Source organism: Oncorhynchus tshawytscha, linkage group LG26, assembly GCF_018296145.1.
Source record: "Oncorhynchus tshawytscha isolate Ot180627B linkage group LG26, Otsh_v2.0, whole genome shotgun sequence".
Taxonomy (NCBI): Eukaryota; Metazoa; Chordata; class Actinopteri; order Salmoniformes; family Salmonidae; genus Oncorhynchus; species Oncorhynchus tshawytscha.
In genome coordinates, this window is record NC_056454.1 from 9,530,417 (window position 1) to 9,550,647 (window position 20,231).

Consider the following 20,231-nt stretch of genomic DNA (forward strand, 5'->3'; position numbering starts at 1 on the left):
AAGCGGGGAGGAGGGTGCGCCTCATACCTTCCATGCCGGCCTCATGCGGCGAGAAGATGCGTGCGTCTCCGCAGGGCGAGGTGCTGATGTAGAGGTGGAACTGGACATTGTCCTTTAGCCGGTAGCCACGCTTGTCACAGCGCATGAAAATAGACTTCTGCTGCTCCTCCTTGTTGTTGCTAGGAGACAGAGGGTGAAAGGGGGGAGGGGTGCAAAGTGTTGGCAGTGGCTCCAAATGTCACAGAAAATAAAAACAACTAAAAGAAATCCGCTGAAGCAAGAACAAAAAAAGGAATTGCCATGCTGCAATTGAAGCAACATTGCAACAGTGAACTCAATTTTACGACTAAATGCAAATTCATCTTTTACTAGGACTTCATGATCCACGGAAGGCTTCAACAAACAAGACTCTAATCAAAATGGGAGCCATTTTGTGTGTTTGTGTTTTCAATGGCCTAACTTCTCACCTTAGGAAGTGCTCTAGCTGGGCGTAGAGGTACCGGATGAGCGAGCGGCGGGCGATAATCTCTGCGTGGCAGTCGTTGAGTGCCAGGCCGCGGTCGCTCATGTACTCGCCATTGATGCACTTGGTGCCCGTGGAGACGCAGATCACTTGGGCCTCTTTCACGTCTGTGCCTGGGGGTGAGGATCAGAGAGGTTCAAAATTCACCTTTACATTCAATAAAAGCCATTTGTGTTTATTGTTTATACTTTTCTATCATTATTCCATTTCATTGACATTTTATTGTATTTTTGATAAGGGACATGTAGGTTTTTAGATATATGTGCATGTGCGTACTCATGAAATTACATTTTTGTAAATTGTATGGGGTAAATTAGGCTTACATAGCCAATGATAAACAGCAGCACCAGTCATGGACATGGACCCCTCAAAAGGAAGATTTTGATGTGCACCCTGATTGACAGGTGATGCTAAGAAGACGAATTTCCTCCCATCTACACACATTAGCCTCCTGCTGACAATATGGCTGGGGTTTTATGGTCTGTACAAATCTAGTGGTGTACTGTTCGGCGGACACAGCAACGCTCCGAGGGTGGAGAACGTCAAGTTTTCCCATTAGGCGGAGTGATAAAGCGTACCTGTTGTCATGACAACTCCCGCCAGGACTTTCCGTCGCGCGTGGGGCGAGGTGAAGTTGTCCGTCAGCTCGCTGAACTTGTCCACCACCAGGCGAGAGACGGCGTCGGCGAGAACCTGTAGAGGTGAGAGACGCAACACAATGAGCACAGGCTTCAGGTACAGGCTGCCTGTTTGGAAATAGTTTATCCTTCCCAAATCCTTAAACATCAAAGCTCTAACTTAAACCTAAGACCAGCATCTCGGGGCATCTTCATCCTATTCCACCACACGCACACATGCCAGAGTCAGCCATGTGGACTTACTAAGCAGAGTAGACATTATAGACCCTCAAGCACTAGTCGTCACCTGTCAGTGTATTCACATACACTATATACAAAAAAGTATGTGGAAATTTCTTGAATTAGTGGATTCGGCTTTGCTGACAGGTGTATAAAATCAAGCACACAGCCATGCAATCTCCATAGACAGACATTATTGAAAACTTTCAGTGACTTTTAACGTGGCACCCACCGTCATAGGATGCCACCTTTCCAACAAGTCAGTTTAAAAAAACTTCTGCCCTGCTAGAGCTGCCTCCTCTGTCCTTGGTTACAACACTCACTACCAAGTTCCAAACCAAATTCCAAACGTTAGCACAAGAACTGTTTGTTGGGAGCTTCATGAAATGGATTTCCATGACCAAGCAGCATCACACAAGCCTAAGGCCACCATGCGCAATGCCAAGCATCGGCTGGAGTGGTGTAAAGCTCGCCGCCATTGGAGTCTAGAGCAGTGAAAAAGCGTTCTCTGCAGTGATGAATCACACGATCTGGCAGTCCGACAGACGAATCAGGTTTGGCAGATGACAGGAGAACGCTACCTGCCCCAATGCATAGTGCCAACTGTAAAGTTTGGTGGAGGAGGAATAAAGGTCTGGGGCTGGTTCGGGCTAGGCCCCTTAGTTCCGGTGGAAAATTGGAGGGGAAATCTTAACACTACAGCATGCAATTACATTCTGGACGATTCTGTGCTTCCAACCTTGTGGCAACAGTTTGGAGAAGGCCCTTTCCTCTTTCAGCATGACAATGCACCTGTGAACAAAACCAGGTCCATACATAAATGGTTTGTTGAGATCGATGTGGAAGAACTTAACTGGTCTGCACAGAGCCCTGACCTCAACTCCATCGAACACCTTTGGGATGAATTGGAAAGCCGACTGCGAGCCAGGCCTAATCAACATCAGTGCCAGACCTCACAAATGTAGCTGAATGGAAGCAAGTCCCTGCTTCAATGTTCCAACATCTAGTGGAAAGCCTTCCGAGAAAGCCTTGTTTAGCAGCAAAAGGGGGACCGACTCCATATTAATGCCCATGATTTTGGAATGAGATGTTCGACGAGCAGCTGTCTACATAGAATATTAAGAATATTAAGGATAGAAATGTGAGTAGTCCTCATTTGAGCCAAAAGTCTTATATAGTCGGCATATATAGAATCGAATCTCAGCAGGAACCTCGAATGGACTTAATGCATCTCTTTTCCTTGACAGTGGCCGTTCCTTTTGCTCGCTTTTATCCATTTACTAATACAGAGGAAAATGATTACAGCCAAGGAGAGGCGACGGCTGAATAGGCACAAATTAAAAAGATTAGTCCAAATATTACTTCCCCAGTACTTCAGAGTCACCCAGTTGGAGTGGGATAATTTGACTTCTGGGAATTGGTTGCAGGCAGCACTGAAACGCGTGGACGTCTGTGTTATCCGTCGTGGAACAAAACAGCCAGCCAAAAACAGTGAAACAATTCCATTCTGGCAATAAAAAAGTACTCTATCACTCATGTTTTCCTGATTTTCCAATTAGCCCCCGTCCATATGGAGCGACCGCTTCAGCTGGGCTGAAGGTACATTTAATAAATATTAACCGACAGAGAATTAATAGACCAATTAGCGGGTGCAGCATCGTTGACACGAGCTGCCCGGGTTGAAGGAAGCAGACCGATGACAAGTGGAGGGAGAGTAAAGAAAGAAAGTGGGGGGGGGGGTCAATTGAAGCCATTGACAGTGTGCCCCACAAGCTGCTGTCCTGTCCAGACGGCACTATCTCTGCACGCACTGGCACGACTTTGACAGTCACTTCTGTGATGAAAAATCCCAAACCAATCCCCATCCTCACTCCCCAATTCATATAAAACTGAACCAGCGCTAGGATATTGACAGTCTTTGGAAAGGGAGGCCTTCTTTGAGCACCTTTACGCCTGGGTTTACACTCCACCAAGCATTCCAAGTAGCAAAACTCAGTGTGGAGCCGAGCCCTCCGTGTGAAAGTCACAAAGTGGTTACGGAACACGCCTAGTGGAGTGCAAATCCAGCCTAAGGGAGGGAATGGATCTAGATGCAGTCTGACTTCCAGCCACAACACCCCAATAAACCGTTACTGAGCCCTAGCCCTAACCACGGTCGTCATATTACATTTGAAGCAAAATCACATTCGATATCGAAAGATATCGAGTGTTAAAAACAACATCTTCAGAAACAGTGCTTTTATTTAGGCTAAACAAGTGATGTAAAACATGACTTAACTAAAATAATTGTATTTCAAGTTTCCTATGGAATTAACCCCAACTCTAAACTCTGAGAAGCCCTGACAGTGCTTCAACTTAAATAGGTCCCACATGTAGGTACGAAATAGCCTGGACAGCCAATATTGTTTTTTTCAACACAACTAAAAAAAAGGCGATGCTAAATAAGATAGAGATGTTATCTCAGCTGCCGATTAGGGGAGCCCAATTAGGAGATGTGTAAATAGATGTCTCACATGTATACACAACCGTTTCACCACTGAAGCACCGCACATTTTCATATCCTGTCTCATCTTGTATCATCCGTCGGGCCTGATCATTTCATCTACATTTTCAATGAATGTCAAATCCAGCGATGATTGGCAAGAGAACTGAACCTTCCAGTGGGGACTTTCATGAAGAGAATATTTCAAGATATGAGCTAGTAAAGGCATGCGACTGACACTGGGATTCTTTAGATTCGCTCGAACGCATTGCGATTAAAAAGGCTTTCAGATGTTGTTGTTTGTAATATCTAGAAAGGATATCTAACTGAAATCAACAAGAGAGGGATATTGTTAATTCCAGTAGTGAAAATACCTCTGTGTCCTCAGAGCTTTCAAACTACATAAGCCTATTGTACATTGTCCCAGTTTAAAGTATGACATAAGAACTATTCTCAAACACTGAAATTCTCAGCAGATTGCTTTCTTTGACCAAAACATATCCAGATATTCCTAAATTTAATGCACTCCCATTTAAAATATCCCAAATCACAACAGTGTTTGAGAAAGCCTTGCATAAGTGTTTTAGCTTCTGGGGAAGCTCTGATGCCTTTGCTCGGTGCCTGAAAACATTAGATGTAGAGTATAAAAAACTCTTTCCCATTAAAAATGGTCAGTGACTGCAGATTCTATGTTCTATGTCCTGTTTTAAAAGGGCCTTGACTGGCGGCAGATTTGGCTTGTTCAGAGGGACCTAGGTTTGGGAACTTACCTGGGGTAGGTGGAGCTGCAGTCCCTCTCTGGGGATGGGCTGTCGGGAGGGTGTCTGGTCCAGCTGCATGTTGAAGAGGGCTGAGAGGGCTGCCTGGGCGGCCCGGGCCTTGGCCAGCTTCTTGTTTCGTCCAGAGCCCTCAAACTGCTGTGAGTCCACCGACACCTGCATGACAAAGTTCTTGGCGTGGCTCTCACCGCTCTCCGACACAAAGTCGTACTTGAGGCCCGGCCGCAGCTCGTTGAGGATCATGACGGGATTCTTTCCGCTCGAGTTTGAGGTGAAGGAGGAGGGAGGGGGCAACGGTGCCTGGGCAAGGTTAGCACCTGGCGTGGAGGGCAGGGGATACTCTCCCAGCGAGTTTAAGGAGCCGCTGCCATTGGATCCCAGGTAAAAGGAGTCCTCGGGTGGTGCGGGCGTCTCAAACCCATTGAAGAGCATGTCTGGGAAGTCGGCCTGATCGGATGTGAAGTCCGTGTTGACTGTCAGTGTCCGGCCCATAGCCAGGTGCGCCTCGGAGGCGTTGGGGAACTGGACAAAGGAGCGCAGGGCCTTTTCTGCCGCATTCAGCTTGGCCTTCTTCTTAGTCGGACCTGAGCCCTCGAACAGTTGACCGTTGACCTCAACGGTCATGACAAACACGGGAGCATGGACCGGACCGGTTTGAGACAGCAGCTTATACTGGAGCCCCGGCTTGATTTCATTCAGCTGCATAAGTGCATTTTTTGGTAGAACCGGGCCCGGTGTTTTCTTACGCTTCTTGGCCCGGAACTTGGACAGCGTGTGGCCATTGTTGCCCTCCTCTAGGGGGCGCTTCCTGCTGCCCCCGCCACTGCCATTGGGGAGCTGCTCGCCTACAGCTGCCCCCTCTTTGGAGGAGACGTTGTCCAGGTTACGGTTTTCCTTAACGTCGGTGCTGCTCGAACCTGCGGTGCCCAGAAAGAGTAACTTACAACGCCTTCGTTGCAGGATCTTGTAAATGTAAAATTTATAGATTCCTATATCACTCTTTGGAACTGACCTGGTGATGTGTGTTATCGTTATTTGGTAGTGAGGCTTAACTGATAATGCATTTAACCCAAAGGATCAAACATATATCTAAAAGGAAAATCCATTTAGAAATGACGTTTGAGAAAAATAGCCTGAAGCACATGTCATAAATATAAATTGTAATATTGATAGGACAGTACATTCTTGGATTTTATAACATGGCAAGAGGGATTTCATCTATACAATACATGCAATTATTACATCAATGGGGAAATCAGTGATGCGGAAATATTGTAAGAATCAGGCCAGCTTAACAACATAAACAGTGAGTTCCTCCCTCTACATAAGAGAGAACTATTTGCGTTTCCTGGCCTTTTTGTCAGGGAGGGTTTTGGTTAATATTTGTCAGTTTAGGGAGGGGTCAGGTGGGAAGATGTAGAAGAGTTGGGGTATGCACACACGCATATGCACACACTGATCTTTACCTTATGGGCAGATGTTATGACCTGTTCTTTCTGCCTTAATGATAGGTTGGCGCTATATCCTAGAGTGCTGAGCTAGTGCTTTTAGCGCTCATAATAGTGGAATTGCAGCTGGAGAATATTGTAAGGAGCACACATCACCAGGTCCTGTTGGCAAAGTGGACGGAATGTTGGCAAAATGTTCATTTATAACATCCTCCAGCAAAGGCTTGATAGGTTACTCCTTTCGGAACTCAGGGGAGAGAGAACCGGCAGTGCAAATGAACGGGTTTAGTTGGAGGATGGAGGGTGCAGGAAAGAGTGCGAGGTGGAATTTGGGTATCATAAGATGCAGGGCAGAAAGGAAAGAAAAGGAGGGAGAAAAAAAAAACAGCAAGGAAAAAGGACACATTCCCGCCAACAAAGTCTGCCGAGGATGGCAGGGTCCAACCTGAGATTTGGTGGCAGTATCAGAACGCTTTTAGATCCACTCATGTCATCTTTACACAACCTAATTTCTATGATATCTGTTACTTGCCTCTTGGTAACACAGAGCTCTGCTTAAGAAAATCAAAGTATGAAACCAAAATATATTATATTAATGTATTTCCAAACGAGATGAACTATATAAGAGGCTAAAGGTTTCTGAAATTGTGAGGCTCTGTTGGGGTTTCCGACGACTCCTGAACAACACAGAATCCTTAGCTTCTGACAGGTGGTGATGTTCGTCAAGTTTCTGCACACTAAAATGCATCCCAGAAACAAGACAAAACATAGCAATCCTGCTCTCACGTGATTCCCAATTCTCTTCTATATATAGACTAATATATATCCTCCACTCAAAATGCAATGTGTCCACATATGTGTGTTAATATATGCAGTTGAAGTCGGAAGTTTACATGCACCTTAGCCAAATACATGTATACTCTGTTTTTCACAATTCCTGACATTTAATCCGAGTAAAAATTCCCTGTCTTAGGTCAGTTAGGATCATCACTTTATTTTAAGAATGTGAAATGTCAGAAAAATAGTAGAGAGAATTATTTATTTCAGCTTTTATTTTTAGCTTTCATCACATTCCCAGTGGGTCAGAAGTTAACATACACTCAATTAGTATTTGGTAGCATTGCCTTTAAATTGTTTAACTTAAGTTGGGTGAATTGTGGCCCATTAAGTTGGGTGAATTTTGTCCCATTCCTCCTGACAGAGCTGGTGTAAATGAGTCAGGTTTGTAGGCATCCTTGCTCAAACACACTTTGTCAGTTCTGCCCACACATTTTCTACAGGATTTGAGGTCAGAGCTTTGTGATGGCCACTCCAATACCTTGACTTTGTTGTCCTTAAGTCATTTTGCCACAACTTTGGAAGTATGCTTGGGGTCATTGTCCATTTGGAAGACCCATTTGCGACCAAGCTTTAACTTCCTGACTGATGTCTTGAGATGTTGCTTCAATACATCCACATAATTTTCCTACCTCATGATGCCATCTATTTTGTGAAGTGCACCAGACCCTCCTGCAGCAAAGCAGACCCACAACATGATGCTGCCACCCCCGTGCTTCACAGTTGGGATGGTGCTCTTCGACTTGCAAGATTCCCCCATTTACTTCCAAACATAATGATGGTCATTATGGCCAAAAAGTTCTATTTTTGTTTCATCAGACCAGAGGACATTTCTCCAAAAAGTACAATCTTTGTCCACATGTGCAGTTTCAAACCGTAGTCTGGCTTTTTATGGCGGTTTTGGAGCAGTGGCTTCTTCCTTGCTGAGCGGCCTTTCAGGTTATGTCAATATAGGTCTCGTTTTACTGTGGATGTAGATACTTTTGTACCTGTTTCCTTCACAAGGTCCTTTGCTGTTGTTCTGGGATTGATTTGCACTTTTCGCACCAAAGTACGTTCATCTCTAGGAGACAGAAGGTGTCTCCTTCCTGAGCGGTATGACGTCTGCGTGGTCCCATGGTGTTTATACTTGCGTACTATTGTTTGTACAGATGAAGGTGGTACCTTCAGGCATTTGGAAATTGCTCCCAAGGATGAACCAGACTTGTGGAGGTATACAATTGTTTTTCTGAGGTCTTGGCTGATTTATTTTCATTTTCCCATGATGTCAAGCAAATAGGCACTGAGTTTGAAGGTAAGCCTTGATATACATCCACAGGTACACCTCCAAATGACTCAAATGATGTCAATTAGCCTTTCAGAAGCATCTAAAGCCATGACATAATTTTCTGGAATTTTCCAAGCTGTTTAAAGGCAGAGTCAGCTTATTGTATGTAAACTTCTGACCCATTGGAATTGTGATAGTTGCGAATTATAATTGAAATAATCTGTCTGTAAACAATTGTTGGAAAAATGACTTGTGTCATGCACAAAGTAGATGTCCTAACCGACTTGCCAAAACTATAGTTTGTAAACAAGACATTTGTGGAGTGGTTGAAAAACGAGTTTTAATGACTCCAATCTAAGTGTATGTAAACTTCCGACTTCAACTATATATTAGTGTAACATGGATGTGTTTGAGTGGGAGGAGGTCTTGAAGTGGGGAGTAATCATTGTCACATACAGAATACATACAGTACAGAATAATGGACTCTGTGGTAACCATGCACAAGCCAGGCAGGAAGGAATCTTAACAAGGGTGTGTGTGGGATGGTTGTGGAAACAAGTACAAAGAAGAATGACCAAAGGCATGAATACTGTAAAATGAAGAAGTGGCTTTTGCCATTTTCTAAAAAGAAGGGAATCTGATAGGAGCGGGTTGTGAAAATGATCACACGAAAATATAGCATGGAGAGGAGACATTCTCATCTATTTTGATGGATGGATTAATTTCAGAGAATTATTCAAAGAATTGTTCATAGTACGATTGGCAGTGCTAAAAGGAGTGGTCATGGGATTACATGAAATTGCTGACTTGATGAGTCAATTAATATTTAATGACTTTTATTGCGGTATAGCTACAGAAGACTGAAGCGTCTCGTCGATTTCAGTGGAGTACTTTCATAATCTTTTTTAGGCTTATGCCTCTCTCAATGTACAGTATCCTGAATGTCAGTGAGTATATCCGTGGGTATGTTTGGAACACTGTTTTTCAAACTGGCATGCAGCTGGTACGAATGTGAGCAAAGACTGAGTATACAAAAATAGATGAACTGCTCCTGGTGTTCCAAGTAAATGACACATTTCCATTGCTCAGAGAAATATTTCTGTGCACAGTAGCTATCTTGAACGTGTCTCACAAGTCTGGAGATAAATAGTGCAACAGCAGTTCCAGTATCAGAACTCCATGAAATGTTCCCCTCTGCCTTGAGTCAGTTGCTGGCGCTTTGGAAAAATGTCCCCTAAGAGTTGGATTGATATTGAACTTCATTGCATACCTGCTTATCAGGGCAAATCTAAATACGGAAACGGGCCGATTGTTATGAAGGATCTTAAGGTTACATTGTCAGAGGTCTTCAGTGTGAAACCGGTGAGTGACTACAATGGTAACCATCCATTTAATCATGGGATTAGGGCAGGCAGCCATTTTCTTCTGTCTGTTCAGAGTGGTGGGGATGTAGGGACAGACACTCAATTCATAGGCTTGGCTGCTGGAGCTCAGGGCTCAGATTCCTTCAAAAATGTCCAATTAAATTTGAATATGTGAGGGAGGCTGACATTTTTTAAGGGTGTGCATAGAGCAATATAAGTTGAATCCAAGGACATTTATTAAAGTTTTTGTGGTAGGAATATCGAGTTCTGCAGTTTTGTATATGCACTGTGTGTGTGTCCTTCGTGTGTGTGTGTGTCCTTCGTATGTGTGTGTGTCTAGGCAGGGGATCAGCTAAGGGAACAAATGGACAGCCGGACAGACAATTTGACAAAGAGACAGACAGACAGACTCACTCATGTTCTCCTCTTCATCCACATCCATGGTGAAGAGTTTCTGCTGGGCCCGGGGCTGCCTAGCTCCGGCTCCACCTGAGAACAACATGAGAGGAAGGGACGGTCAGTCAAACTCAACCTACTGTAGATGTCTCCACCACAACTAACACACGGGCCCATGAGCACACACAAACAAGTATAACTATAATAGAGGGGACCAAATGTTGGGGAAATGTCAGGGTCTCTTCCCTACGGGCAAGGGCTGCTGAAAGTGTATAAAAATCTAAATATTCATATGTAAACAAAACACACACACACACACACACACACACACACACACACACACACGGTGTGTTGAGATGAAAATGACACAGCCAGGTTAAGCTTACGGTGAGTGTATAAATATTCAGAGGTGGAAACTAATCTGGACGAGAGAGGAGAGGGGGCCCGGTGCTGACAGGTCGTAATAGTCGGGAGCAGTCTATTGTGACTTTAATATCCGTCCGATTAGACCTCATTTCCAGCTGCCTGCCGGGAGATATACAGCTATTGACACGGACAGGCCTTTTAGTTGGGCGTGACACACACAGCCATTTATCCTCCAGTAGAAAATGCACTACAGTACACAGACAGTTGTACAGTACAGCAAAGCCAATGGATTTCTAGCCGAGCAGAATTGGGTTCATGCACTTGGTATTTGTGCGAGATGGTTCTCCGCAGGTGAATGCAGCTTCTGGCAATCAGTCATCAAGGAAAGACCTGGAATCTATACACAGATCTTTACTGAGATCATACTGAAATCTTTATGTCACTGATCAAGAATACGCAGTAGAACGGAAGGGTGACCTGTGAGCACTAAATATCTCAAGAGGAACATGATCTACTATCAGCAGTCATTATTTATTTCTCTGGGGCCGTTCAAAAACGAAGAAAAACTATGTTTTCAGAACATTTTAAATGAATTGACGTAGCATTTGTTATAAGGTTGTTTGTTTCCAAATTTGATGATTTATTTTATTATGTTCAATATATGACCAAAATATTACCACAAAGTTTACATCAGTAAAATTTGGAAACAACCTTCCAATTCCAGTCTTAAATGATGTGGTGTTGATCTTGAACATAGCCCAGATCCAGGCCCAGATATGAACATCCAAGGGAGTGGTTAGTTTGTCTCTGGTCTAGAAAACAATGCTCTTTGTTAATAATCACATTCTCTTATGGAATTTGTTTCTTTCTGTAACCTAGTTTGTTTTCCCCCAGTCCAACAAGTTTTCCCCCCAGTCCAACAAGTTTTCCCCCAGTCCAACAAGTTTTCCCCCAGTCCAACAAGTTTTCCCCCAGTCCAACAAGTTTTCCCCCAGTCCAACAAGTTTTCCCCCAGTCCAACAAGTTTTCCCCCAGTCCAACAAGTTTTCCCCCAGTCCAACAAGTTTTCCCCCAGTCCAACAAGTTTTCCCCCAGTCCAACAAGTTTTCCCCCAGTCCAACAAGTTTTCCCCCAGTCCAACAAGTTTTCCCCCAGTCCAACAAGTTTTCCCCCAGTCCAACAAGTTTTCCCCCAGTCCAACAAGTTTTCCCCCAGTCCAACAAGTTTCCCCCCAGTCCAACAAGTTTCCCCCAGTCCAATGTGCTAGTTGTCAGTCTTGGGGCATCTATGTAACCTAAGGGGGAAATTCTGTGTACCACACATTTAGAACAGTTGTCCTTCCATGGAACCACTTGGACTAGAACTTCAACGACTAGAAAATATCATAGAAGATTTGATATTATCCATTTAGTCATTTTGAGTCAATGCAAATTTTTCTTTTAAAATGACCGTATCTGACTTTTTCGGAATCGTTAGTTCGGCGGACTTCTGCGCTGGTGTATATTCACTACTTTACGTTTAGAGAACAAGTTACTGAGTCGAATGGTGCTTGTTAAATGAAGTTAGATCAAAGCTAAATCAATGTCTGCAAGATCACATAATGATAGTAGTCCACATAACAGAACCAAATATAATAGCAAAGTATAACGTTATCGTAAGACAAAAACACCACTGCATTTTTCTCTCAATTGGCCAAAACTCAACATTGCACACACCTAGGCAAAATACACAGGGAGGCTATGCGACAGGTAACGCCTACTCTAACATTCGCTCACTGTACATCATTCAAAACAACACTGTAGGCTACAATGAAACAACCCTGTATCTCAAGAATATTTACAATGCATATCCCCATGAAACGGATTGTGATCAAATGGCTGCAGATGCTGCATGGACGTTTCACCGGTAAAACTTGAAGGATTATCAATCACGATTGAATGAGGTGCGTTTTTGGCATTCTGTTACATAGTAAACTATCATTATGTGATCTTGCAGACATTGATTCAGCTTTGATCTAACTTTATTAAACAAGCACCGTTCACCCGAGTAGCCAGTTCTCCAAGAGTATAGTATAAAATATACAAATACGCAGAACCTTGCACAGACACAGGCCTTTAAAATAACTCCCTAGTAGTCAAGAGGTGAGTGGAACCGGAAACACACATACGCACATGATCGGCAGTCTAAGATCACGGTCACTCTGGAAACCACAGACAAGAACAGCTGAGAGACAAGAAAAGTGAAGCAGGTGTGCCGAAATCATGACGAACCCCGAGGAGAGAGAGCGAGCTGTGATGAAGTATGACAGGGAGAAGACTGTGCTGAATCTAGCTCTCTGCCTTGGTCCCATGCACCATTCCTCACGGTGGACGCTTTCTTAAGCTAAACTAAATGGCCTAATTAATCTTGCCTTATGGTGGGTGACAGCAAATGGGCTAGCACAAATATTACCCTATTAAAGACTCATATTCCGCCCCATAATTGAAAATGAAGGGGGGTTAGTTGGGGGAGGGGAGTTAGTTGGGGGATCATTTGTCTCAGGTAGCCTAGCCAAACTACAGCCACGTGTCCATCCTTCGTCCAATGATCCCCCTTGCTTCCTGCACCTCCCCACCATTTATTCTATTCCACTCGAAGGTCTAAGCGCTAAATGCCTGTTTGGATATTACAGGTTGGTAGATTTGCCCATTTAGGCTGGCTGGTGCACCCGTCGCTTTTGATTTGAGGTCGCGGAGCCGTCTCGCCTCTTGGCTCATGAATCGGTTAGCAGCCATGAGATCGGAGCCAATCTACGAGCATCTACAGCGTTCACAAAAACCTGGCTGAGGGAAAGGGAGGATGAAATCCAGTAGTGAGTTAGGGCTGTGTGATCACCAAGGCAGAACCAGAAGCCTGTCTGGTCAGTGGTCATTGAGACTCACTAACTAATTAGTCAACCTGCAGATGATCTGAGGGAAACGTCTGTTAGGACATTCGCGGCTCCTCTTCATGCCTCAGTAGCCAGCTGAAGGTTGCCAGGCCAGGGTAGAAGTGTGCTAACTGGTCAGCTCAGCCCTGGATAGAGCCAGTACTGGCACAGCTGCTTTTTGTGTTTGGCCTTTGTGTTTGGCCTTTGTGTTTGCCCACAGTCAAAGCACAGAGGCTGCATTCAACCAGCTGCTTTTCTTTCCGCTCCACACAGGTCACCGGCTATTAAAGCCATTGAAATAGAGAGGGGTATCCTGACCAGGTCTCAACTCCCATACCAGATTTAAACAGCAACTGCCGTTAAAAAGCAACAAATCCCTTTGAAAATGGCCCATGTGGCATCAATATAAGTCAGAAGCAGTTATTCTAGTGTCAAAACTGACTACAAAGTGTAAATAGGATGAATTTGGTCCTAAAATTAGTCTTGTCTAAAATGGATGTTGGAACATCCATAACATAACTAAATGAAGGTTGGGTTTTGATTTGATGATGTCCAATTGCCATTAACATGATGTGAACAGCTGCAGTGATTGGTCTCTATCCAATAGCATAGACAGTGAGATAGACCTGCCCAGCAGCTCAGACTTTGTTTACACAAGACAACACATCACACATTTTTTTACTTGAGAAATACTGCACCAAACAACCTTAGAGTTAGATGTAAAATTGCGCAACTAAAACATCCTCGGCAAAAAACACAAAATGAACTACAGATTTCTTAAGTTATCTGAGATTCATTCTGGGTATTTTGAAAAAGTGAAATAGGCTTCGGTGTCTACAGTGTCTCATGGGGGGGGACATCATTAACCAAACGCGGAATCGGTCAGGAAACACACCGCCAAGACTGAAATCTTGTTTTTCTGATGAGCAACAAAAACACACACGTGCCAATCGGTGTGTTCAGTGGCTCTTTAAAGAGAGATTCCTTCCAAAGTTCTACAATTCAATGGAATGTTCTTTAGCATTCAAATTAGTGTCAGTGATTATCCTGTCATGTAAATGTTCCACTCTGGCTATGGAAAATAAGGGAGGAGAGTCATTGATGCAATAATTGACGACACCACTAGAACTATTGCCATAACAATTTAGGTAAAGAACAATGTTAAAGTCAGTGAAATACCCTTCAGTCTCAACGCTAAAGATGTGCGGCTGACCAAGTAGATCATTATGCAGTCGGGTTTGAGTTCTTGCGTTGCATTGTGCTCCTCTTTGTTTTAATCCTCATTCCCAAACTATACCCAATCCCACAAGTTGTGAATGTGGCTGGTTTCAGAAGTATTTCAGAGTGGATGGTTGGGCCAAGGGAGGGAGAGAAAAGATGAGAAAACTCAAATTCAATCTCGACAGCGTGAGGGACTGAGGGAAATAAGGTGTTTTGATTTGTCTTTCATCCTTCGCTTTCTCTGCGGTGGAGTGATAGCATGGCGCTTCCGTGGAGGGAGCCCCGGCCGCCTGAACAGACAAGAGGGTAAGGGGGATGGAGAAGAGGGGTGGGAGGGAGTGAGGGAAGAGAAATAGAAAATGCAATCCTATTCCCGGTAAAAGAGAATCATTATCTCTCCTAAAACAGCGAGTGCAGGACTGGCCTGTCGCTGATAGAAAGTGGGAGGCAAACAGTCCAGCCAAACACTGATGGAGGTTGAGTGATGGGGGATTGAGAGGAGGAGTAACTTAATAGGAAGAGAGCATGAAGGCTGAGGTTCATGAAAAGAAGTTAATTTCTGTCCGGTAAAACCAACTTCCTTCATACCTTAAGGCAACAGGCAAAGAGGTCCAACAAGTTTGCAATTCACATCTACAGTACCATCCATAATGGAAAAAGCTCAATGTATACATTTCTATGTGCATATTTACAGGAGAAAAAAGGTCTGCAACCTGTAACCACAAAGCAGAACATTATTTACAGCCTTACAGGAGCATTGGCAGTGGTATAGGGGTAAATGGTCCAATGAAAGGGTGTTTTTTGATTGATCCACTGACAAGGTGATGGCTTGTGATTGGTCTACTGACAATTTGATTGTTTTTTATTGGTCCAATGACAGGAAAGCTCAGGTCAGGGGCTCTCTCCATGAAGCACCACATTGTAATTCACCCTAAATGGCTTGCTCTTTATTTTGATTGAGCAACAAGGCACATAGCACTTAGGTAACGCCACCTTTTACCTGGATTCCATCACCTCTCTATCTAACTGTAATTTCCTGTAGGCTAAATCAAAACAACCTTTCTGAGGAAAAAAAACACAGAAGACAGAAGAAACTAGCAGAATTCTGACAAATGTCTCCAAACATAAGCCACTTTCAAAGATCCTGCTCTGCCACAGCTTTTTGTTGGAGAGGAGAATTCTTCTCTGAAGGCGGCAACGCGGCTAAGAGGATTGGGCCAGTAACTGAAAGGTCGCTTGTTTGCATTCCCGAGCCAACTAGGTGAAAAATCTGTTGATGTGCCCTAGAGCAAGGCACTTAACCCTAATTGCTCATGTAAGTCGCTCTGGATAATAGCATCTGCTAAATCACTCAAATGTAAGTGGACTTCTTGACGGGCTCCCCCAGGTGGTAAGAGAAGGCAACAAGACATCTGCCACGCTGATCCTCATCACTGGGGCCCCTCAGGGGTGTGTACTTAGTCCCCTCCTGTACTCCCTGTTCACCCACGACTGCGTGGCCAAACAACACCATCATTAAGTTTGCTGACGACACAACAGTGGTAGGCTTGATCACCGACAATGATGAGACGGCCTATAGGGAGAAGGTCAGAGAACTGGCATTGTGGTGCCAGGACAACAACCTCTCCCTCAGTGTGAGCAAGACAAAGGAGCTGATAGTGGACTATCTGATCAACAGGGCTGTAGTGGAGTGGGTCCTGAGTTTCAAGTTCCTTGGTGTCCACATCACCAATGGACAATCATGGTCCAAACACATCAAGACAGTCGTGAAGAGGGCACGACAAAACCTTTTCCCCCTCAGGAGACTGAAAAGATTTGGCATGGTCCCCAGATCCTCAAAAGGTTCTACAGCTGCACCATCGAGAGCATCCTGACCGGTTGCGTCACTGCCTGGTATGGCAACTGCTCGGCATCTGACCGCAAGGCGCTACAGAGGGTAGTGCGTACGGCCCAGTACATCACTGGGGCCAAGCTTCCTGCAATCCAGGACCTATATAATAGGCGGTGTCAGAGGAAAGCCCATAAAATTGTCAGAGACCCAAGTCATTAACTGTTTTCTCTGCTACCGTACAGCAAACGGTTCCGGAGCGCCAAGTCTAGAACCAAAAGGCTCCTTAACAGCTTCTACCACCAAGAAATAAGACTGCAGAACTATTAAGCAAATGGCCACCGACTATTATATTGACCCCCTCCATTTGTTTTGTACACCGCTGCTACTCGCTGTTTATTATCTATGCATAGTACCTCAACTAACCTGTACCCCCACACACTGACTCGGTACCGGTAACCCCTGTATATATTAGAGGTCGACCGATTATGATTTTTCAACGCCGATATCGAGTCCGATTATTGGGGGACCAAAAAAAGCCGATACCGATTAATCGTCTGATTTTAAAAAATGTATTTGTAAAAATGACAATTACAACAATACGAATGAACACTTATTTTAACTTAATATAATACATCAATACAAATCAATTTAGCCTCAAATAAATAATGAACATGTTCAATTTGGTTTAAATAATGCAAAAACAAAGTGTTGGAGAAGAAAGTAAAAGTGCAATATGTGCCATGTAAAAAAGCTAACGTTTGAGTTCCTTGCTCATGACAACCTATGAAAGTTGGTGGTTCCTTTTAACATGAGACTTCAATATTCCAAGGTAAGAGGTTTTAGGTTGTAGTTAATATAGTATTTATAGGACTATTTCTCTCTATACCATTTGTATTTCATATACATTTGACTATTGGATGTTCTTATAGTCACTTTAGTATTGCCAGTGTAACAGTATAGCTTCCGTCCCTCTCCTCGCCCCTACCTGGGCTCGAACCAGGAACACATCGACCACAGCCACACTCGAAGCAGCGTTACCCATCGCTCCACAAAAACCGTGGCCCTTGCAGAGCAAGGGGAATAACTACTCCAAGTCTCAGAGCGAGTGACCTTTGAAACGCTATTAGCGCGCACCCGGCTAACTAGCTAGCCATTTCACATCGGTTACACAAGCCATTACGCTGATAGGCTTGAAGTCATAAACAGTGCTGTGCTTGCGAAGAGCTGCTGGCAAAACGCACGAAAGTGCTGTTTGAATGAATGCTTATGCTCTGCGTGCAATGAACGTGCAATGAACGCAAGAGAAGTGACACAATTTCACCTGATTAATATCGCCTGCTAACCTGGATTTATTTTAGCTAAATATGCAGGTTTAAAATTATATACTTCTGTGTATTGATTTTAAGAAAGGCATTGGTGTTTATGGTTAGGTACAGTCGTGCAACGATTGTGCTTTTTTCACAAATGCGCTTTTGTTAAATCATCCCCCAGCGTTGCATCGATTATATGCAACGCAGGACACACTAGATAAACTAGTAATATCATCAACCATGTGTAGTTAACTAGTGATTATGATTGATTGATTGTTTTTTTATAAGATAAGTTTAATGCTAGCTAGCAACTTACCTGGGCTTCTACTGCCTTCACGTAACAGGCAGGCTCCCCATGGAGTGCAATGAGAGGCAGGTGGTTAGAGCGTTGGACTAGTTAACCGTAAGGTTGCAAGATTGAATCCCAGAGCTGACAAGGTAAAAATCTGTCGTTCTGCCCCTGAACAAGGCAGTTAACCCACCGTTCCTAGGCCGTCATTGAAAATAAGAATGTGTTCTTAACTGACTTGCCTTGTTAAATAAAGGTTAAATAAAGGTGTATAATTTTTATTTATTTAAACGGCATCCAAAAATACAGATTTCCGATTGTTATGAAAACCTGAAATCGGCCCTAATTAATCGGCCATGCCGATTAATCGGTCGACCTCTAGTATATAGCCCCGTTATTGTTATGTTATTGTGTTTCTTTTTATTATTAGTTTATTTGATAATATTTTCTTAACTCTTCTTGAGCTCCATTGTTGGTTAAGGGCTTGTAACTAAGCATTTCACGGTAAGGTCTACACTTGTTGTATTCGGTGTATGTGACAAATGAAGTTTGATTTGAACTTTCATGTTTGCTGCCTTTCACAGCTGTTCCCAGGTAGCTCCGCAGCAGAGAGAGACTTGATGACACCGCAGGGATCCTCTCTAACACACAGACAGAATTGGTCTTTGGCAGCTCTGGGTCTATCAAATACAGAAACTATTTTTTGATTTCATATTTTTAATTAACTGGGCAGGTCATTTAAAAACAAATTCTTATTTTCAATGATGGCCTAGGAACAGTGGCTTAACTGCCTTGTCTTTATTTTTTGGGGCTTTTTACCTTATCAGCTCAGGGATTTGATCTTGCAACCTTTTGGTTACTAGTCCAACACTCTAACCACTAGGCTACCTGCCACCACAATGCGCAAACAAACATGCACACAAATGACAATGTTTACTGCACACCCGACCAGGCTAACGGAACAGGACCATGGACAGAGACACACCGATACAGACTGCTCTACACAAACGTACCACTACCACTTGTGAAAACCAGTAGAATACACTAGAGCACTATTCAATCCAAATCTCTATCGGTGAGTTTCCGGAAATAAGGGGAAACAACTTTCTTCCCACAAGAAAGACATCCAAATGTGCGTTCTTACAGCAAAATAAAAATCTCAGGATAGAGGTTTGTGTTTTTAGAGCACCGCAATCAATGATTGAAATGCTTCTAGTACACAGTGAAGCGCTAAAAGCAGGAGGTCCGCTTAGAAGATATGGAGCTGAAGAGGATTAGACTGCCTTTTATTGTGTTCTAGACTTTAATATTAGACAGTGGGCAGTACATCACCAGGGTGCTGATGTGGAGGACTTGGAGGTGGATAGATGGGGGGAGAGAGAGAGAGACAGACACAGACAGAGTATCAATATGAATTTTTTATTTGATGGTTTTATGTGAGATTGCCTTTCAGAGGGCCGCTGGAGTGGCGGGTCAGGAGAGAGAGCAGGTTAGAATGGGAGTGAAAAATATGGTGCGGGCGCACACACACACACCTTTCTCTTATTAACACACACGCGCACCCTCTCCCTTTCAGTTTTATAAACTTTTCTCATGTGTTCTCATTCTAACATACATACACACACACACACACACACACACACACACACCCTCTCTCTCTCCCTCCCCCCCTCTGCTTTCCTTCAGGTGTAGTCATAAATCAGCCGAGCGCAGGGACATGAAATCCCCCAGCCTGGCAGGCTGGGCCAGTAAATGGCCCCTCGCTACCTCCCAGAGTCCATCAAGGCAAGGACGAGTGACCGACCACCCAGCACCTGCTGACACGCCGGGGACGATGACAGCCGCCACCCAGCACCCCTTCCCTCCTGCCCACCTCACCTGTACCCAACCCTCACCTCCCCCTCATAACATCTCCTCACTTTTTTTTAAATAGACAAGATTTTTGCCCTCCTCCCTTCAATCCCTCCCTATCCACGTCCAGCCCCCGCATCCATATACTCATTATTTGTCTGTCAGGCCAGCGGACCATTTAAGCTGTGAAATATGCGGATAGGTAGTGCTGAGCTGCTGGCAGAAGCCCTGGTAGCTAGCTGGTGGCTGAGCTGAGTGTTGATGCTCCGTCACCCTGGATGCTTCTGTAGTACAACTACACCTTTCTTTCCCATGCACAGACTAGAGCTTATCCACTGGATTCAAAATATACAGTAGATGGTTCCCTACTGTAAAAAGCTTGACAAAGCAGTCAGATACTAGAGGCAGCATGACACAGCCTTGGGAGGATGGGAAGTACACTTCATCTAGGAGTTAAGGTCCCCTCCCCTGGAGGTCACAGACTAACAAGAGCCACTGGGAG

The 20,231-nt window shown here is 44.1% G+C and overlaps 1 protein-coding gene across 3 annotated transcripts in view; it reads right to left on the reverse strand.

Annotated features, from left to right (window-relative positions):
• adarb1b (adenosine deaminase RNA specific B1b) overlaps positions 1 to 20,231 on the reverse strand; it is a 171,570-nt gene that overhangs the window by 12,588 nt on the left and 138,751 nt on the right. For all 3 annotated transcript variants that reach the window (XM_024388772.2, XM_024388771.2, XM_024388770.2), the window contains 5 exons: positions 9,972 to 10,046; positions 4,633 to 5,558; positions 1,102 to 1,216; positions 468 to 636; positions 28 to 179 (listed from right to left, as the gene is read on the reverse strand). In XM_024388772.2, coding sequence (XP_024244540.1) covers positions 28 to 179; positions 468 to 636; positions 1,102 to 1,216; positions 4,633 to 5,558; positions 9,972 to 9,999 — 1,390 coding nt within the window. In that variant the 5' untranslated portion in view covers positions 10,000 to 10,046. The remainder of the gene's footprint in view (positions 1 to 27; positions 180 to 467; positions 637 to 1,101; positions 1,217 to 4,632; positions 5,559 to 9,971; positions 10,047 to 20,231) is intronic.